The sequence below is a fragment of the Plecotus auritus genome, assembly GCF_963455305.1.
Source record: "Plecotus auritus genome assembly, chromosome: 9".
NCBI classification, from domain to species: Eukaryota; Metazoa; Chordata; class Mammalia; order Chiroptera; family Vespertilionidae; genus Plecotus; species Plecotus auritus.
The window spans coordinates 6,339,317-6,356,428 of record NC_137783.1 but is presented as its reverse complement, the minus strand read 5'-3'; the positions used below and the strand labels follow the sequence as shown (position 1 = coordinate 6,356,428).

The 17,112-nt window shown below is 56.7% G+C and overlaps 2 protein-coding genes across 4 annotated transcripts; one reads left to right on the top strand and one right to left on the bottom strand.

Annotated features, from left to right (window-relative positions):
• Positions 1–1,116: 1,116 nt before the first annotated feature.
• Positions 1,117–5,090, top strand: SPRN (shadow of prion protein). 3 transcript variants are annotated; one of them, XR_013959139.1, is made up of 3 exons: positions 1,117–1,294; positions 2,042–3,027; positions 3,302–5,090. XR_013959139.1 is itself a non-coding variant. In XM_080643194.1 (2 exons), the coding sequence occupies exon 2, from the start codon at positions 2,058–2,060 to the stop codon at positions 2,490–2,492; it is 435 nt and encodes a 144-aa protein (XP_080499320.1). In that variant the 5' UTR covers positions 1,117–1,294; positions 2,042–2,057; the 3' UTR covers positions 2,493–3,110. The 3 variants fall into 3 exon arrangements, 1 of the variants encoding a protein (XP_080499320.1); XR_013959140.1 differs by lacking the exon at positions 3,302–5,090 and having other exon boundaries at positions 2,042–2,644; positions 2,731–2,753; XM_080643194.1 differs by lacking the exon at positions 3,302–5,090 and having other exon boundaries at positions 2,042–3,110.
• A 171-nt stretch (positions 5,091–5,261) lies between these two features.
• Positions 5,262–15,968, bottom strand: MTG1 (mitochondrial ribosome associated GTPase 1). The gene is made up of 11 exons (XM_080643193.1): positions 15,781–15,968; positions 15,006–15,069; positions 13,889–13,994; positions 11,871–11,951; positions 11,346–11,402; positions 10,967–11,057; positions 9,324–9,385; positions 8,716–8,812; positions 8,435–8,516; positions 6,297–6,409; positions 5,262–5,757 (listed from the first exon to the last, which is right to left on the bottom strand). The coding sequence occupies exons 1-11, from the start codon at positions 15,890–15,892 to the stop codon at positions 5,597–5,599; spliced, it is 1,026 nt and encodes a 341-aa protein (XP_080499319.1). The 5' UTR covers positions 15,893–15,968; the 3' UTR covers positions 5,262–5,596.
• Between the last annotated feature and the right edge of the window lie 1,144 nt (positions 15,969–17,112).

Genomic DNA, 17,112 nt, shown 5'->3' with positions numbered 1-17,112 from the left:
TAAATAAGAAATCAAAAGATAAATAAGAAAATGTTTTAAAATGAATAGGAAAACACAGCATATCAAAAATTGTGGGATTTGCTTTAGCCAGTTTGGCTCAGTGGCTAGAGCATTGGCCTGTGGACTGAAGGGAACCACATTCAGTTCCTGCCAAGAGCAGGTATGTTGGTTGCAGGCTCCATCCTGCCCCTGGGTCGGGGTGTGTGCGGGAGGCAACCAATCGATGTGTCTATCTCACATTGATGTTTCTCTCTCTCTCTCTCTCTCTCTCTCCCCTCCCACTCTCTCTAAAAATCAATGCAAAAATATCCTTGGGTGAGGATTAACAAAAAGAAAAAGAAAAAGAAAGAAGGAAGGAAGGAAGGAAGGAAGGAAGGAAGGAAGGAAGGAAGGAAGGAAGGAAGGAATTGAAAAGAAGTGCGAGTGCACAGGAGCTCTGTGGAGCGGAGATTCTAAGTCTTTGGGATCACGAGGATCTGATGCAGCTAAGAGAGATGCTAAACACATAAACAACCATGGGCAGCTGAGAAGGCCCCTGCGCCCACTCCTAAGCCCCTGGCAGGTGGCTGGGGTGAAGACCTACTGTCCAAGGTGGGAGGGGAAAGGGCCCAGAGGCAGGACAGCACCATTTCAGGAAGTGGCCCCAGGTCCCACCTGGAAGCCTGTTGTTGGCTTGGGCAGTCGGGTTACAGGTGACCTGGCCATGGAGTGGCCACCCCCATGGATCTACCCTATGCACACTGCAGGCGGAGGAGGGGGCCATATCCCAGACCTGGGCCTGCTGTGCTGGCGCTGCAGCCGCTGTGGGGCCTGGTCAGCAGGACCTTGAGCTCAGGTTGCCATGGCATTCTGTCCCTGTGTCAGGGACAGCCCCCTGACACAGGGATGAAGATGAGGATGTGAAGTGGGTAGGAATGGGGTGGAGGGTGGAAAGGTGGGCAGGAGGGGGGTGAAGTGGGGACAGATGTGGGCACAGTGCACGCGGGGATGGAGATGGAGACGTGTGGGGAGTGGGGGATGGATGGGGTGCAGCGAGGAGGGTGGTGCTGAGAAGGGAGGGGGCTCTGCGCTCCTAGAGCCGCCTCCATCTCCTCCCTTCCCGTCTCCCGAGGGACAAGCCGAGCCGAGCCTCGGCGTCTGCCCGCCCCCAATCCTAGGGCGGCGGCCTCACACGGATCCGGGCTCCAGCGCCCCGCACGGGCGAAGGATCTCCCCCACAGCCCGCGGCTTTCCTCTCGGCTGCAGCCCCTGGAGCGGCCACCTTGGCCGCGGTTCCGACCGAGCCCGGTGGAGGGTAAGGCTGAGCGGGTGCCCGTGGGACCAGGGATGCAGGGGACTGGCGGGCCCGGGAAGAGGTTCGAGCCGCCGCCCAGATCGCTGCGCCAGGAACCGGCCGGCGTCCTGTCCCGGTCCCCGTCCCGGCTGTGGGGCCAGGCAGGCGGGGGAGGGGTGGAGTGCGGGGCCGGGGTTGGGGGGAAGGGACGGTCCGCTAGGTCCCGGCTGGGGGGTGGAGTCAGCCCCGCGTCACCAGCCGCGCGTTCCCCCGGACTCTGGCCTCGCCACCGTTGCGCGCAGCCGGGAAGGGTCCGGGAGAGCCAGGCAGGGGCACACGGGTCCTTGCTCCAGACCCCGATCCGGGTCCTTGGGGGCCCTCGGCCCATGAGACTGCGGCCTCCAGACACAAACCCCACCGCAGCGCGGGCCCGGGTGGGTCCTTCCAGAGCAGCCCAGGATGTAGAGCCCGCCCCGGCCTCTCGACCCCACCGCAGGGTGCTCACTACCTACCCCAGTTTGCCCCCCACTCGACTCCGGGTCACAAAACATCTCCCAGGCGCTGAACCCTCTCATCCCCCACCCTCCCCTTCCCGGTTACTGAACAAGACACCCCCCCCCCCCGCCCCGCCCAAGGCCTGAGTCCCGAATTCCAGGCATTCAAGCCCCTCATCGCCGTCTACCGGCCCTGAGAGGGTAGTGAGCCCCGTCCCAGGCACCCAGCCCCCTGGTCCTCGGAAGCTGAGGTCCTTTCCTCCGTCGTCCACAGGTTTTGCCCCACGAGAATGAACTGGATGGCAGCGACGTGCTGGGCTCTGCTGCTAGCCGCCACCTTCCTCTGCGACAGCGGCGAGACCAAGGGTGGCCGTGGAGGGGCTCGCGGCAGCGCGCGTGGAGGGCTGCGCGGAGGCGCACGCGGAGTCCCCAGGGTGCGCGTGAGGCCGGCGCCCCGCTACTCTGGGTCCTCTCTGCGCGTGGGGGCGGTGGCGGCAGCGGCGGCGGCGGGGGCGGCGGCAGCGGCCTCGTCGGGCTCAGGCTGGAGGAGGGCCCTGGGGCCCTGGGAGAGTGACCTGGAGGACGAGGACACTGCATCCGGAGGCAACAGGACGGCTGTCTACAGCTACTGGGCATGGACGTCGGATGCAGGGCCTATGTGCAGCCTGCACCTCTGCCTGCTGCTTGGCGGGGCCCTCAGCGCCCTGGGGCTGCTGCAGCCCTAGGCATGGCGGGGCCCAGAGCCAAATCGGCCCCCCAGCCCGCACCCTCCCCGCAGGCGCAGCCCACAGCCCACGGTCCTAGTGTCCAGAAAGGCTGCCTGGGTGATGCCGGCCAGTCCCAGCAGGAGCTGCATCCTTTCTTCCCTGTGACCCAGGTGCCACCTCCTGCTCACCATCCTGCCCAAGCCCCTCCAGAGCCTCCCCACCATCAGCTCCAGGATGCCTCACCCACCACTTACAGGTTAGCGTGTTCCTCCAGAAAGGAGAGTGTCCCATGGATCCTGTACCATCCGGGCCAGCTGCCTACCATCTCTCCAGAGCTGCCCCAAAGACAGGTGCCAAGACAGGCTGTTCCGGCCACTCCGTCTCCTTGGAACCCACCCTGGACACTGGAGGGGTGTGGACAGGGTTGACCACCAGGCAGAGAGGTGCGCAGAGGGCTGTGGTGGCCTCCCCCACAGAAGCTGCCAGGATGGACCAAAGGAAATGATTTGGAGGAGAGGTTTCTGCTCACGGACTGAAGCATGGAGAATGTCAGGTGCTGCCCCTCTGTGGATCTCAGAGCCCAGGCTTGCCCACTCGTGGTTCTGTGCAAGGTCCCAGGACACCCCTGCCCACGGGCTGCCCTGCCCGCCCCCCCCCCCCCCCCCGGAGCTCTGTGCAGATGCTCTGTGAGACCCACTGCCAGGGACTCCCTTGGAGCGACTGTGCTCTGACTTGAAACAAGTCACTTGATTCTTCTTGGGACCTACTTTGAAAAAAGCAACCTTCTGTTTGAACATCAAGATCTTTCCATTCCCTTTGAACTTCAGGTTCCAATCCCGGACCCAGAGCCCTGGCCTGCGCTCAGGGACTGCAACTGCCACTCCCACTGAAGAGCCCGCCCCGGCCTGGCTGGCTGTGTTCCAGGCAGACAGGTAGCAAGTGGGCAGTGGCAACCCTCAGCGAGCAGCACCCCGTGGAAGGTGAGGCTGTGGTGCAAATGGAGGAGGCTGGGAGCTCCAGTCACATGACCATGGGCAGTACCTGGAGGAAGGCGGAGGTGGCTGGGCCCCAGGACCCAGCAAGCACACTGGGCGTGAGAGCCTCCCTCAGTAGAAGGAAGCTTCCAGAAGGCAGAGCTCCTCCAACACCATCTCGGGGTGTCTAAACACTCCAGACGTTCTGAGGATAGGGCCACAGGGCCGATGTCGAGGAGCTTCTAAGGAAACACAGGGTTTGCCCATGGCACCCAACACCCCTACATATAAGGCCAACCCTTAGCCTCTGGGGCACCTGTGAGCTCAGCCCTTGGGGCGGGGGGTGGGGGGGGGGCGGGCAGCTCTTCACTGTGTACTCCAGCTCTAACACCACCGCACCCCAAGGCACGACAGCTCCCAGGCCGGCTCCTGGGACCTCACCCTCCCGGTGCTCAGCAAGAGCCTCCCAGAATGTGCCCTCGCCCCCTGGACCTCCGGGCCTTTGGACTCAGTGACGGACAGCAGTGCTGAGACCAGGCCCTCGCAGGGAGCCTGCCACCTCTGCTCTCCCACAGCTGGCTCTGGTCAGGGGCCAGGGGGAGAAGGGGTCTCTAGGCTTTCGGCAGGACTCCGGATCAAGTGTTCTTCTCCAAAACACGAAGCTGCAGGATGAAGCTTCGGCAGCCTCCTGTGTCCACACTGCCAGTATTCTTGGGGTGCAGCGAGCCCAGATGCTCCTCTATCCATTCCAGACCAAGCTCGATGCTACCAAAAACCAGTGAACCGTGGCCAAGCCCTGCCCGGGGCCTCAAAGGCAGTGTGACCGTCCTGCCACTTTGTCCGCAGGGAGCAGGAGTCATCTTGCACAGGGCCGAGCTATTCTCCCCAAGGGCCCCGACATGTGGGCCCAGTGCGCTCAGCCACTCAGATGTCCACCCGGATGACAGGCTGCGTGGCACAGTGTGAGCCATTAGCTCCCTCTGGAATCAAGATGCCACACTCCGGTCAAGAGCTCATTTCATCCCCTTGGGACCTACGTTATCCGCAGGGAGCAGGAGTCATCTTGCACAGGGAGCGCGTCTGGCGTTTGGTGTGGCCCTGAATCTTTGAATCCCCCCGGCGCCCCCCCACACACACACACATGCTCAGGGTTCCTGCAGGAGGCAGAGGGTGCTCAGGGTGGATCATCTCAGGGGGGTTAGCCAGGGTTTGTGGAGTGTGGGAAACCCACATGGGTAGTGGGACCTGGGGGGGGATCCCACATAAATAGTGGGAACTAGAAGGGAACCCACATGGGTAGTGAGACCTACAGGAAGGGAGGCCCCTGGCAGCTCCAGGAAGGTCAGGCCTCTCCAACAGAGCAGCCAGGGCTATTGACCAGAGAATCTGCCCCCCCCCCCCAGCCCACCCATCCTTCCTGTCCTTTTCCTGCCCCGTGGACCCTTTCAGGTGCAATGACAAGTGCTGGGAGGCACTTGGGAAGTGCCATTGTCCATCAGCTAGAAGGTGCTCAGAAGCAGTGGGAGCCCTAGGTCCCCGCTGACCATACCAGAGACCCTCCCAGCCAGTACACATTACTGAGGGGACAGGCCAGGCCTTGGGTTCTGCCACGAGTATTGGAACCTTCTGTCCACATTTGTGTGCACATTTCAGTAGCGTTGTGAAATAAACACTGTGCTGGCAACGACGCCTCCTCATTGCAGGACCCAGGACGCTGCATCAGATGACACTACATCCCCAGCTGCCAACCAGCTCGCCTCCCACTTCTCCCTGGTGACAGGGGCCCTGACACAAGCGCCCAAGGTGCTGAGGGTGACTGGGCCAACAGCAGAGATGAGGCTTTTAGTTTAAACATTTAAATTAGATTACAGCTTCACTCCTTCCGGGACAATGTCAGCTTCTCCGTACGAGAAGTGAGCGTGAGTGAGTGTCCTCGCCAGGCCAGGCACGCAGGACTGCTCAGGGATGTCGGTGCCTGACGCCCACACCCCACGCACTGTCCCCTGGAACCAGGAGCTGGCCTGGCTGTGGAGCGGCAGGAGGGCGGAGCCCCCTTCCTGGAGCAGAGACCTTAGTGTAGTGACTGGCATAGAGCTTCCGGAAGAGGGAGCCCTGAGTGTCAAAACGCAGACATGAAGGTCTGGGACACTACACGTCTCCAGGGCCTAGAGCCTGGCTGGGGTCTGCGGCGGGGAGGCTCTGCAGGATGTCCCGGTCCAGCATCACGGGGCCCAGCAGCCCGCTGCGGAAGGTCCGGAGGAAGTCACGGGCTGCTGCAGAGTAGTTGGGCTGGATGACGTTCACGTTGCCTGAGGAAGGCAGGAGGGTCTGGTGAGGAAGGGGCTCCCGCGCAGGATCCCACCCAGCCTGCCCTCAGGAACAGGGACCCTCAGGTGGGTATCTGTGGAGCTCAGGCACCTACTCAAAAAGAAAACAGAGCCAGCCCGGCTGGTGTCGCTCAGTGGTTGAGCTGAGTCAACCTTTGACCCAGGAGGTCACGGTTTGATTCCCGGTCAGGGCACATGCCCAGGTTGCGGGCTCCATCCCCAGTGTGGGGTGTGCAGGAGGCAGCCGATCAATGGTTCTCTCTCATCATTGATGTTTCTATTTCTCTCTCCCTCTCCCTTCCTCTCTGAAATCAATAAAAATATATTAATTAAAAAATAAATAAAACAGAGCGAGCCTCCCGAGGAAAGGGTGAACACGGAGTGCACCCAGCACCGCCTGGGCCCACGGCAGGGAGGCTGGACAAGAACCTTCGCTCCCACAAGAGCTTCATGCCCCCCAGTGTCCTCCCTGGACAGCCAGGCCTGCTTCAAGGACAGGTCCCCTAAGCCCTGAGTCTCACCTGTGCCCGTGAGCACCTTCACCTTCTGCGTCTTCCCCAGCTTCATGGCCACACGCTTCAGCACACTTGCCACGTCATCGCAGGCCTCGCCCAGGCCATAGTGCTGCACGTACCTAAACAGAGCAACCGTCAGCCAGCAGGAGCCAGGGCGGCCTGTGAGGTCACATCTGGGACCCTTGTGGGTGTGGCTGACTGTGGTGTCAGTGTAGGTGACAAGGTATGGGGGTGTGGGTGACTGCGGTGTCAGTGTAGGTGACAAGGTATAGGGTGTGGGTGACTGCAGTGTGGGTGACCACAGCGTGGGTATGGGGGACACTGGCATGAGTATGAGGGGCTGTGGTGTGGGTGTGGGGCTGGGCCCCATGAGGGCCCACTGTAGAGTCACTGGCATCTGTCCTCCATCTGTGTGGCCATGGCCAGCTTCCGAGCCAGAGCCCTTGGCTGCAAAGCAATTGCTGTTCAGGAGCATCGACCACCACACCCTGAGCAGGCCCGTGGTCAGCGCGACAGGCCACTCCGATACACGCAGACTGCATCGGTGCCTCTAGCAGCCAGGCAAGGTCAGCACAACTGGAGTCCCCTGCACTTCCTCCCGCCGGCGGACTGACTAGCGTTTTCTGGAGCCATGGCACATGGCCCCCACCACTGCGAGGACTGCCAGTGACTCTCATGACATGGGTCCTGACCAGCATGAGCATCGACTGAACCCTGAGGAACGCAGATCCCGCAGCAAACCGAGAGCAGTGCCCCACGGTCCCTGCCCCACACTTCTGACAACCTGTCCCTGGGATACAACAGGCCCCGAGGAGGACTCCACCACCACACATCTGAGACCTGCCACCTGCAGGAACTCCGTCGCTATACTTTCCAGAACCACTGCAGAACTGCGCAGGTCCAAACTGGCTTCCACAAAAATGAAGCAAAAAAAGTTACATCCAAAATTCTACCTCCAGGCAAAACACAGTGAAAGAGGCTGGAATAAGCCCATCTGAAACAACCAAAAACACACAAAATGATGGTTTTCAAGGCACCAGACATTAGTCCATGAAGAAGGTGAAGAAACCCACAATGGCCCAGCTGGGTACCTTGAGACCTGGCAGAGCCTGAGGAGAAGGCGGCGAGGGGAGACCAAGGCAGCTAAAGGTCACACAAGAGAGCTGGGAGAGAATTCCAGAAATCTGCAGAAGCCACCACACGTTCAGCAGAGGAGGGATCAGCACCGGAAAGGAACTCCCCAAGGCTGAAGGGCAGAGGTACAGAGACCTCGGGACCCACGGGTGCTGAGGAGGGGACAGGCCTGCCTCAGTCAGGGGCACCATTCTGGACCCACAGGTCTGCCTGAAAGGACCACAATGTTTCCAAACAATTGTCCCAGATCCAAGCCCAGGGTTTTCTACAAGAATACAAAGATGCCCGTCACTGAAAAGGTAAAATTCAAAATGCCTGCCATCCAGGCAAAAGGGATCAGGCTCACAGAGCAGAAAACAGACCCGCTGGGAGGAAATCAATCAGATGCCAGATCAGCCGACAGAGATATAAAAAATGATCCACCTCCAACTTCTAGGGGTGGGCACTATGGAACACGCTGGGGAGAAGGACTGAGCATCGCTGAGCAGGGGACAGTGTTGCGCCAACATGTGGTAACTGCTGTCCTGAGGAGGCAGATCAGCTCAGGAAAACCAATGGCTGCAAATCACCATATTTGATAAAAACTGCAAAGCCATAGAAGATCCAAGAACTCAATGAGCTGAAGAAAAGGGCACCAGGACCCATTGTCTTAACAATAACTGCTCCAGTCTGAAACAATCGGCACGCCGTATGATCCATTCATAGGAAAATCCAGAAAAGGACAGAAAGCAGAAAGCCCCTGGGGTGAGGGGTGGGGGGGAAGGGATTACAAAGCAGCTTCACAGCTGTATCTGTGTATCAAACGCATCCAACTATATACACTTTAAATTAGCGGTCGCCAACCTTTCGGACCTCACGGACCAGCAGTGGCCCATGGACCACCGGCTGGCGACCGCTGCTTCGAATGAAGCAGACTGTAGTTTGCCTGCAATACCCTAACAGTGCCACTTTGGAAACTACGCTAGCATAGGAGAGAGGATGGGCTGACCTGCCCTGCATCCGGCACTCACCCAAAGAGCTGGTGCCTGTTGAGGGTGTAGAGAAGGTAGTCGGCCAGAGTCTCCTCCCCAACCAGGTGGTCCAACACGGTTCCTGGAAACAGGCAGTGAGGGTGAGTGCACGCCCTCAGTCTCAGCCAGAGGCTGCAAGGAGAAGGCCATGCCCAGTCCTGACCATTCTGCCCGGCTGTACAAGGGACAGCGCTGAGGGTGAGCATGGCCTGCGGGTTAGTGTGGCACAACCACAGGGCTGGGGCTGCACTGGGCTGCAGGTGGGGCCGAGGGTGGCTCACCACATAGGGCCAGCTTTAGGCCCGTCTCCACACTCTCAATCCGAGGAGCCAGCACTCCAGGAGTGTCCAGCAGGAACATCAGCGGCCGCTCACTCACCTGTGGGCACAGAGGGCAGTTGGCTCACCACTCAGGAAGCGTCAAGCAGCCCTCCGACCAGGCCTTCTGTTGGGTAACCCCTCAAGCAGGAGACTCCCAAATGAACCTGCCCTGCTGGGGTCATTTTCACAAGCTCTTGGCTTCCCCACAGGAATCTGCTCCCATTCATTTGGAGATAACAGCAAGAGCCCCCACAGCCCCATCTTTTCCTCCCAGGAGGAAGGAAATGTGCAGAGAGGTAATGCAACTCGGCTCTGCCCTGACTACTTGCTGACCTTGGGCACGTGACGCAACTCCTCTGTGCCTCAGTTTGCTTATCTGTAAACAGGGACCAGTGTGCCCTCCCCACAGGTCCGGTGTGAGGCTGGTGCAGTGCCTGGCCCGTGGCCAGCACTCATGGGAATGGAGATTGAGGGAAAGGACAGAGACGAGCACACCACCTTGCAAGCCCTCAGGAGGTGACCGGCATCTGTGTGTGTGGAGCTCTGGGCCCAGGAGCCGAGGCCCCTACCTGAATTCTGGACATCACAGCTCTAGTGATCCCAGGCTCGCCGCCCACCCTGGTGGCTTTTCCTGCAGGAGAAACAGGGCTGTCAATATACATCAAACACACCTGGCGTATCAGGCACAGAACAAGCAACGAAGCACATGGAAACCTGCAAACTTGAGTTCAGGGCTCTGCCCTAAACCTGCTCATGGCAATGACCTTTTCAAGCAGGACCCTGCAATGCCTCCCATGGCCCGCAAAGGTGCTCCAAGACCTGTGGAGGGAAGGGGCAAGGACCTGACTGTGACGGTCAGACCACAGCTGCTCCTTTCAGCACATCTCCCTCCCTCCTACACTTGACCCTGCACCCTCCTAATCTGCCCCACGGCATTGCCCACAGCACCGCCCCGGGTAGGCCGTCCGTGATGCTGACCTGACCAAGGGCCAGCCTGTGCTTTGGGGCCCAGTTCAGGGTGTGTCCCAAGCAGACTCTGCACCCTCTGCCAAATCAACTGGAGGGTAAAGGGACATGTGTGTCCACTGGCGGATGAATGGCCAGCAAATGTGGTCCATCCACACAATGCTGTATTATTCCGCCTTAAAAAATATGAAGTCTGGCACCTGCCGCAACCTGGATGGACCTGGAGGCCATTATGCTCAGTGACATCAGTCACAGGTGCTACATTCACAGATCCTCAGAGACAGGAAGGAGATTCCAGGTTCCCAGGGCTGGGAGAGAATGGAGTGTTGAGCTATATAACTTAATGCCACCGGTTTTTTAAGCCACAATTAAAGAAAAATGAACTTTAAAAAATAGATGACTATGACCACCCTCGAAAGAGTACCAGAAGCAGCGCCTGTCAATCACAGTTCAGTGCCGTTTACAGCCTTTGGGTTGTGCACTGTGGTGAAACAATGCTAATAAAGACCACACGCTGACACTGACGGGGTGATGTCAATGCAGACAGTTTTAAACTTTCAAATACTTAAGAAAAGGGGACAGGCACAGTTAGAGTACTGTGGACACTCCTGTGTGCCTCGAAATCAGAGAACATGCATGAAGCAGGCAGAGAGCCCGGGGCTTCCAGATGTGATCCCCATGCAGGCTCCGACACCCCTGCCTGACATCAGACCCCATGGGCTGTGTAACGCGTTGGGCACAATGGATCAAAAACTTAAATGAAGCCCTAGCCAGTTTGGCTCAGTGGATAGAGCGTCAGCCTACGGACTGAAGGGTTCCAGGTTCGATTCCGATCAAGGGCACATGCCTGGGTTGTGGGCTTGATCCCCAGTAGGGAACGTGCAGGAGGCAGCCAATCAGTGATTCTCTCTCATCATTGATGTTTCTCTCTCTCTTTCCCTCTCCCTTCCTCTCGGAAAACAATAAAGATATATTAAAAAAAAAAAAAAAAAAAAAAACTTAAATGAAAAGACAAAATCACCAAAGTTTAGACTCGTCATCCAGGTATCAAGCAGAGAGAGAACAAATTAAGTGTGAAATGTCACGGGAGGACTCTCACCGTGTAACCACACAGCAGGCTGCTAACTGGGTCCTTTTGGAGGGAAGAGACAAGCTGAGGACTGTGCCCGAGGACTTAGGGGCTGAGTTTCGTCTCAGGACAAGAGCAGCTGCTCTGAAGGAATGATGAGGACGTGGCTGGCAGTACCTTTCCTGAGGTGCTGTCTCCTGAGCGAGTTGATGAGTGAGGACTTGCCCACGTTGGGGACGCCAATCACCATGATGCAGAATTCCATATTCTGCAGGGGCACAACAGTGGCCATCAGGGATACAACCAGACCCCCACCGGGAACCCCAACAGCCCACGCCACGGGACCCAGGAGCCTAGGCCAGCTAAGGGGGAAGGAAGGTCACTGCTGAGGCCTGCCCACCCTGACAGCCCCCCACCCTTCCTGCAGGGGAGCAGTGAGGTGAGAGGCTCATGTTTATGCCAAGGGCTCAGTCTGGCCCACTGTGTTTAGCAGGTGAGCCTCGGGCTCCTCAGCAGAAGGGACTGCCCCAGGGCCAGCACTGGCCCATCAACCAACCTCTCCGCGGTGGTAGCGGTAGCTGTTTCCAATCAATTCCGTGACCATCGGGATGACCTGCAACCACACAGGCACTTTCATGAGGAAACCGGCTTCTCCCTTGGTTTCTGGAGGTGGCACACTCGGGTTCCATCCCCATCAAGGATTGAGACTGCCCTATGGTGGAGGGACTACCTGTGCCCTGTCCTGTCCCATCCCAGGAGGGTGACAACTCCTTGTAACAAAGATGTACACTAGCCAGTGAAATCCTCTGACACAACCAGCACAAATAAGGTCCTACACTTTCCAAGGGCCCTTCCTACTTGTAACCAGAAGTGTATTTTGCAGCCTAACTCTGCCCTTTCAGACCATCGGACTGTCCAGGCCCATCCGCTCTGGGCACCGGGAGACAAGTGTGCCCCGGGAATCCCAGCAAATCTGTGGGCTGCCTCCAAAACTCTCCTCCTATGAAAGCATAGAACATTTTGCAGTGTTTTCTCACAGTCCTTCAGCAGAAGCATTTGAGTGTAAAACAGAAAAGCCCACCTGCTTGATATTTTCATCCTTGACACAGTTGGTAAAAATGACGTTTCTTAGGCCTTCTCTTTCCAAGTGCCGTAAAATTTTCTGAAAGAGATGTTTCTATTTTAAATACTAAGTAAAAATAGGGGTGGCATAACACCCTAAGGTCTGAGGATCGGAGATTGCCCAGGCATGCACTTGGGCTCCGAGCCACTGGGGCTGGGGATGCAGGGAGGATTAGGCCCACGTCGGGCAGACGTGGGGACTCAGGAGACAAGGCATCGAGGGCAATACAGACTGTGTGAGGGGACTTGAGAGGGCAGCCTGGCCCCACCAGTGGCCCAGAGCAGCTGGCTCCGTGTAAGGACAGGAAGGAAGAGCCGGTCTCAGTCCGAGGGCTCTAGGCTCCACCGGAGGTGAGCATCCCACCTTTTTGGGGCCCCAGGACCTTCTTATAAAGTGAGGCTAACCTAGGTTATTCTGAAGCCGCAACCGGCACTGAAATAATAGTTTCATTTTCCGTTAGTATTTTTGTCACTCCTGTGCATTCTAACAAGCTCTCACAAAGTGAACTCCGCTTTAAAGTTTGAACCCAATCTGATTACAAAGTATATGGAATACTTTAAAAGCCCAAAAGTAAACTCAGGCTAATATGAGTTCACTGGTCTTAACATTAAGTGAAATCAGCATATAAAACATAGTTGTTAAAACCAACATGGTACTGTTTGGTCAGCTATTGACCTAAACATGATTGATATTTAAATGAACAAAAATGTCACTAATTCAGTTAATTTTAGTTATGCATTTCAGTTACTCGTATAATGATGCAGATTAAGATACAGCCAAAACAGACATATGTGAAGCCACTCTGAAGTGTATAAATTCACACAATGCTCCCACCCACTGCCCTGAGGACCACCACTGGAACCTCTCCTCTCCCCTCCCCTCCAAGACCTCGGGGAAGCAGGACCTCAGAGCAAACACGCCTGCTGCCTCCCAACTAGGTGAACCACCGCTGTGTCCTGGGTTAGGTAACCTCAGTGCGGCCAGCACAACAAAATTAGCGTCTAGGGGCAGAAGCATTCGCTGAGAAGATTGACGTTTCACTGATACAGCCATGGAAAGCCGTGAAGCTATGAGCCTTGCACACCAGGACGGACTGAACTGATCAGAGGTGGGCTCCTGGGTTGTGCAGTGGGTGGGAGTCAGGGTGGGACAAAAAGACCTCTTGTGGTTCAGCATGTGAAGTTTCCCTGGAAAACTGCGGTGGAGGCTGGGGTTGGGGTTTAAATAACAAACGTACCAAGTAACCTGGAATGCATTCCTGAGGCTGCAGTGAAAGGAAAATCTCTGCACCACTAACAACTTGAAAATAAGTGGAATTCAAAGACTCTAACACATACTCTGCAAAGGATTTGACAACAGAGCAAGGAAAGTGAAGATGCATATTCGCAAAGGGCATTCCAGAATCACCACGTTTCTCTACCTCTGGGACCCAAGGGAAATATCCTCCAGTTGATCACTGTATCCCCGGGTTCTGCCTGGCTTTGGAGAAATCCATTCTCTACTCCGGGCCTTCCCCACCTTCAGATCACACAGCGGGCAGGAGGCGATCTACAGGCCAGGTTGGGGGTCTGGGAGGCCCTGGAATTGGTGAATGTGAACACCTGGGGGAAAGCAGCCATCACAGGAGACCTCCAGGCCAGCGCTGTCCAGGCCTGTGGCCAACAGCCTCATACGGCCACTGAAATTTAAACTAATTAAAATGAAATCATGTGAAGGTCAATTCCGCAGCCACAAGAGCCACATCTCAAGTGCTCAGAGTCACATGTGGGCACTGGGCTCCAGCAGCCCATCCTGGCCACTTCCCCTGGGAGACACACATGAATGATCGGGACCATAAATTAAACATTAGAGGAAGCACGCAGACCCAGGGTGGAGTGCCAAAGTAAGCCTGCCTGACCAGCAAACTCCAGTCTGTCTCAGCAGTGACTGTCATTGGGGCCAAGGGAGCCAGTGCCGAAGCAGCTGAGGGGCCTTACCTGCTTCTCCTTCAGATCCGCCAAGTCCATTTTGTTGAGGACAAGCAAGTGAGGCTTAATCCCGAGGGCTTCCTGAAACAGAGGGTTGCGGCCCGAAAGTGGGATGTGGCAAAATTAAGGCAAAAATTCCTTCAGAGCCTTTACCAGCCGATTAATTTATTTTGTCTTGTTGCCCAGAGTGCACCACCTCAGAAGGAAATCTTTAGAAGGAACCGTCTCAGGGCGAGCGCACACCCAGCCTCACTTTCCGGGAGCTGTGACACCAGCCTCTGTGCTTCCCTCCCCTCACAGCCACGGAGCCACGGCCACGGCTTCCTGCAGAGAAGAGGCGGCAGGCAGGGCAGTGGCTCTCACGTGGCTTCTCCAATGGGAATGATGGTGACAAAAACAAAGCTCAGTGGGAGGTTTTAAAACTAGACCATTGTTTGGTTGTCAAGGTCCGAAAGTTCAAGATGACTATCTGATCACTCAGAAAAGTGACGTCCTAACTAGTGTGTCTCACACCATCACTGCCTCCTCCGGTGACCACTGAGACCACTCTCCCCAAATCTCCATGTGTTCACCAACCCGGAAGCTCTCCGAACCTCATCATTTGGATTTTATGGCAGCTTCATTACACACGCAAGACTGATGAAATCACTGGCCACTGGAGATCAAGTCAACCTCCAGCCCCTCCCCCCTCCTAGAGGTCAGGGGTTAGAACTGGGAACCCAAATCAGATGGGTTCCTGAGGGGCTTTCCAAAAGTCGCCTCATTAACATAACAAAGGATGCCTTCGCCTCTCTCATCCCTTAGTACCGTGGTCGGCAAACTGCGGCTCGAGAGCCACATGCGGCTCTTTGGCCCCTTGAGTGTGGCTCTTCCACAAAATACCACGGCCTGGGCAAGTCTATTTTGAAGAAGTGGCGTTAGAAGAAGTTTAAAAAATTTGGCTCTCAAAAGAAATTTCCATCGTTGTACTGTTGATATTTGGCTCTGTTGACTAATGAGTTTGCCGACCACTGCCTTAGGACATTCCAAGAGTTTTTGGAGCTCCAGCCAAGAATGGGGACAAAGGCTAAATATAAATATGTATTTCTTAATAGAAGTTCCAATATCACGACCAGCAAAGGATATGCGGGCATCATGGACCTCGATGATGCAGTCCACCAGCTTTAGGCTGCTCTGCATCTTCTTCAGCCCTGGAAAACAGAACACCTAAGGCAAGGGGTCCGTGGCCTTTCGAGAGCGCTACAACATTTAAGCTGACGGGTCAAGAAGGACACCACAATCGCCTAAAAAAGAACGTCTCTGAGGAATGTGCTCAAGTAATGATAACTGGTAACTATTTGCTGGGCCTTTCCTTCAAGTTCAACAGCAGTGCCCTGCCTCAAACATCTCACCTCACCCCTTCTTCCCACCCCCACTCCGCGCGCGTCCCCTCGGGACACACGCGCACAGCATTCGGCAGGAGCCTGGCATGGCGGGCACTGGGTCACTATTCAGGGTGAATCTGAGCGACCCCGAGGCCTGGAGCAGGAAGGCCAGTGGCAACCGGGACGCGGAGAAGAGCTGGGCGGGTCCTAAAAGTCTCTTAGGGCCACATTTTGACAAACACTAAGAAACTCCCAGAGAGGTTTCGGCAGAAGACAAGACATGACTCTACGTTTTAAGGTGCTGCAGTGAAAGCCCTTGGAAAGTACTTTCCTGCCCCAGTTCCTCTGGTCCTCAAAATAATATCCAGGACTATTACTTCTTCTTAAAAAGAGATGTGGAAACGGAGGCTTCGCGGAATAAAGCGGCAGAAGGGTCTTGCTGGGAATCAGGGATCAGGTCGCTCCCGCAGACGCGCTCGCGGCGACCCGAGAGCAGCCGGGCACCGGGGACGCCGCCCCCTCCTGCCGGGACCTCACCTTTGGCCATGTGGCCCGGGAACCAGCGTGCCACATCGTGACCCCCCAAAGGGAAGCTCTCCCGCCAGGCGGCCCTGGCGGCGCTGCACAGTGCGCGCGGGGCCAGCCTCATCGCGCCGCGTCCCCGCACACCGCGCAGCGCGGGGGGCCGCTCCCGCTACGGACCTCCCCGCTGGGCCAGCAACCCCGGCCGAAGGTTCCGGCACTCGAAGGTTCCGGCACTCGAGTGCCACGGGGCGACCCGCGCGTGCGCACAACGCTGCCTCGAGTGGCTGACGGAACCTAGGGGGCGGGGCCACGCGCCGGGGCGGGAGTTTAGCGGTCTCATTTGGCTCCTTTTTACAAACCTGGTTAAAATTTTCAAGTATTTAAGGTTTACCGTATAAATGTCTTATCCTCCCTTTCTCCCCCGAAGTACTCCAGGTTTTAACGTGACAGACAAACCCTCTGCAAATACTGAGTGTAGTTACACAATGAGTTACACAGGGAGTCCTCACTGTCCGTGTGACGTATCGGGGTCCCAGCAGCTACTCAATCGCACACTGCGTTACAAAACTATTACCCTAACGGGATTTTTGAAACGAGCTCCTAAAATTCAACATGCTCAGATTCTCAACACAAAAACATCTTCAGGGTGGTCTTGATGGTCTTAAATGTCCTAACCCTCAGCGCTAAAGGTCCCTGCGGCTGAGACACGCGCCCACCGCCAGAGACTAGTCCTGCCAGGTGGCCTCCCGGCTGAGTGAGCCTCCTGATGCGTCAGAACCCGGAGGGGACCCAGCCCCCCAGTCTCTCTCACGAAGCCGCCTCCCACCCAGGAAGCGGCCTGCATCCTGCCTTTGCCCCTTGAGAAATGCCTCCCCAAGCCTCATGCCTTGATGAAACTGTGGATGTTAACGATGCAGACCTGTGCGTCTGATGGGAGCTGCATCGTTTCTCAGCCTCGGACCATGAGGTGAATACAAACCCCTGCTGAAGTCTGGGCTCCTCACAGCTTTCTGCCTGGAAGCTGTCCAAGCAAAACCGCTCCAGTGACACAACGCCGGGGGCACACATACAACTCCAGGGCAGGGCAGGAAGACCCCTTGAGGGGCGATTTGACCCAAGACAGGAAGGATAAGGGGCTATGCCAACATACCCCAACATCGCCCAGCGCACCCCTAGCACACTCTCCTCCCTCACCTTCTCACACACCCGGCTACCCTGTCCCTCTGCACTCTTGAGGCCTCATTGTTTGTTCACTTCCTCCAGAAATCCTCAGGATGGGGTGCCTCCTGTGCCCTCCCATCTCCCCACTTGCTGGCCTTCAGAAACACCTGAAGATGCCCAGGA

Excerpts from the sequence above, each read along its gene's own strand:
- SPRN (XM_080643194.1), top strand. The coding sequence starts at position 2,058 with ATGAACTGGATGGCAGCGACGTGCTGGGCTCTGCTGCTAGCCGCCACC.
- MTG1 (XM_080643193.1), bottom strand. The coding sequence starts at position 15,892 with ATGAGGCTGGCCCCGCGCGCACTGTGCAGCGCCGCCAGGGCCGCCTGG. Across the intron at positions 15,070-15,780 it reads CCCGGGCCACATGGCCAAAG|GGCTGAAGAAGATGCAGAGC; the intron begins GTGAGGTCCCGG and ends TCTGTTTTCCAG. Across the intron at positions 5,758-6,296 it reads GAAGGTGCTCACGGGCACAG|GCAACGTGAACGTCATCCAG; the intron begins GTGAGACTCAGG and ends TGCCTTCCTCAG.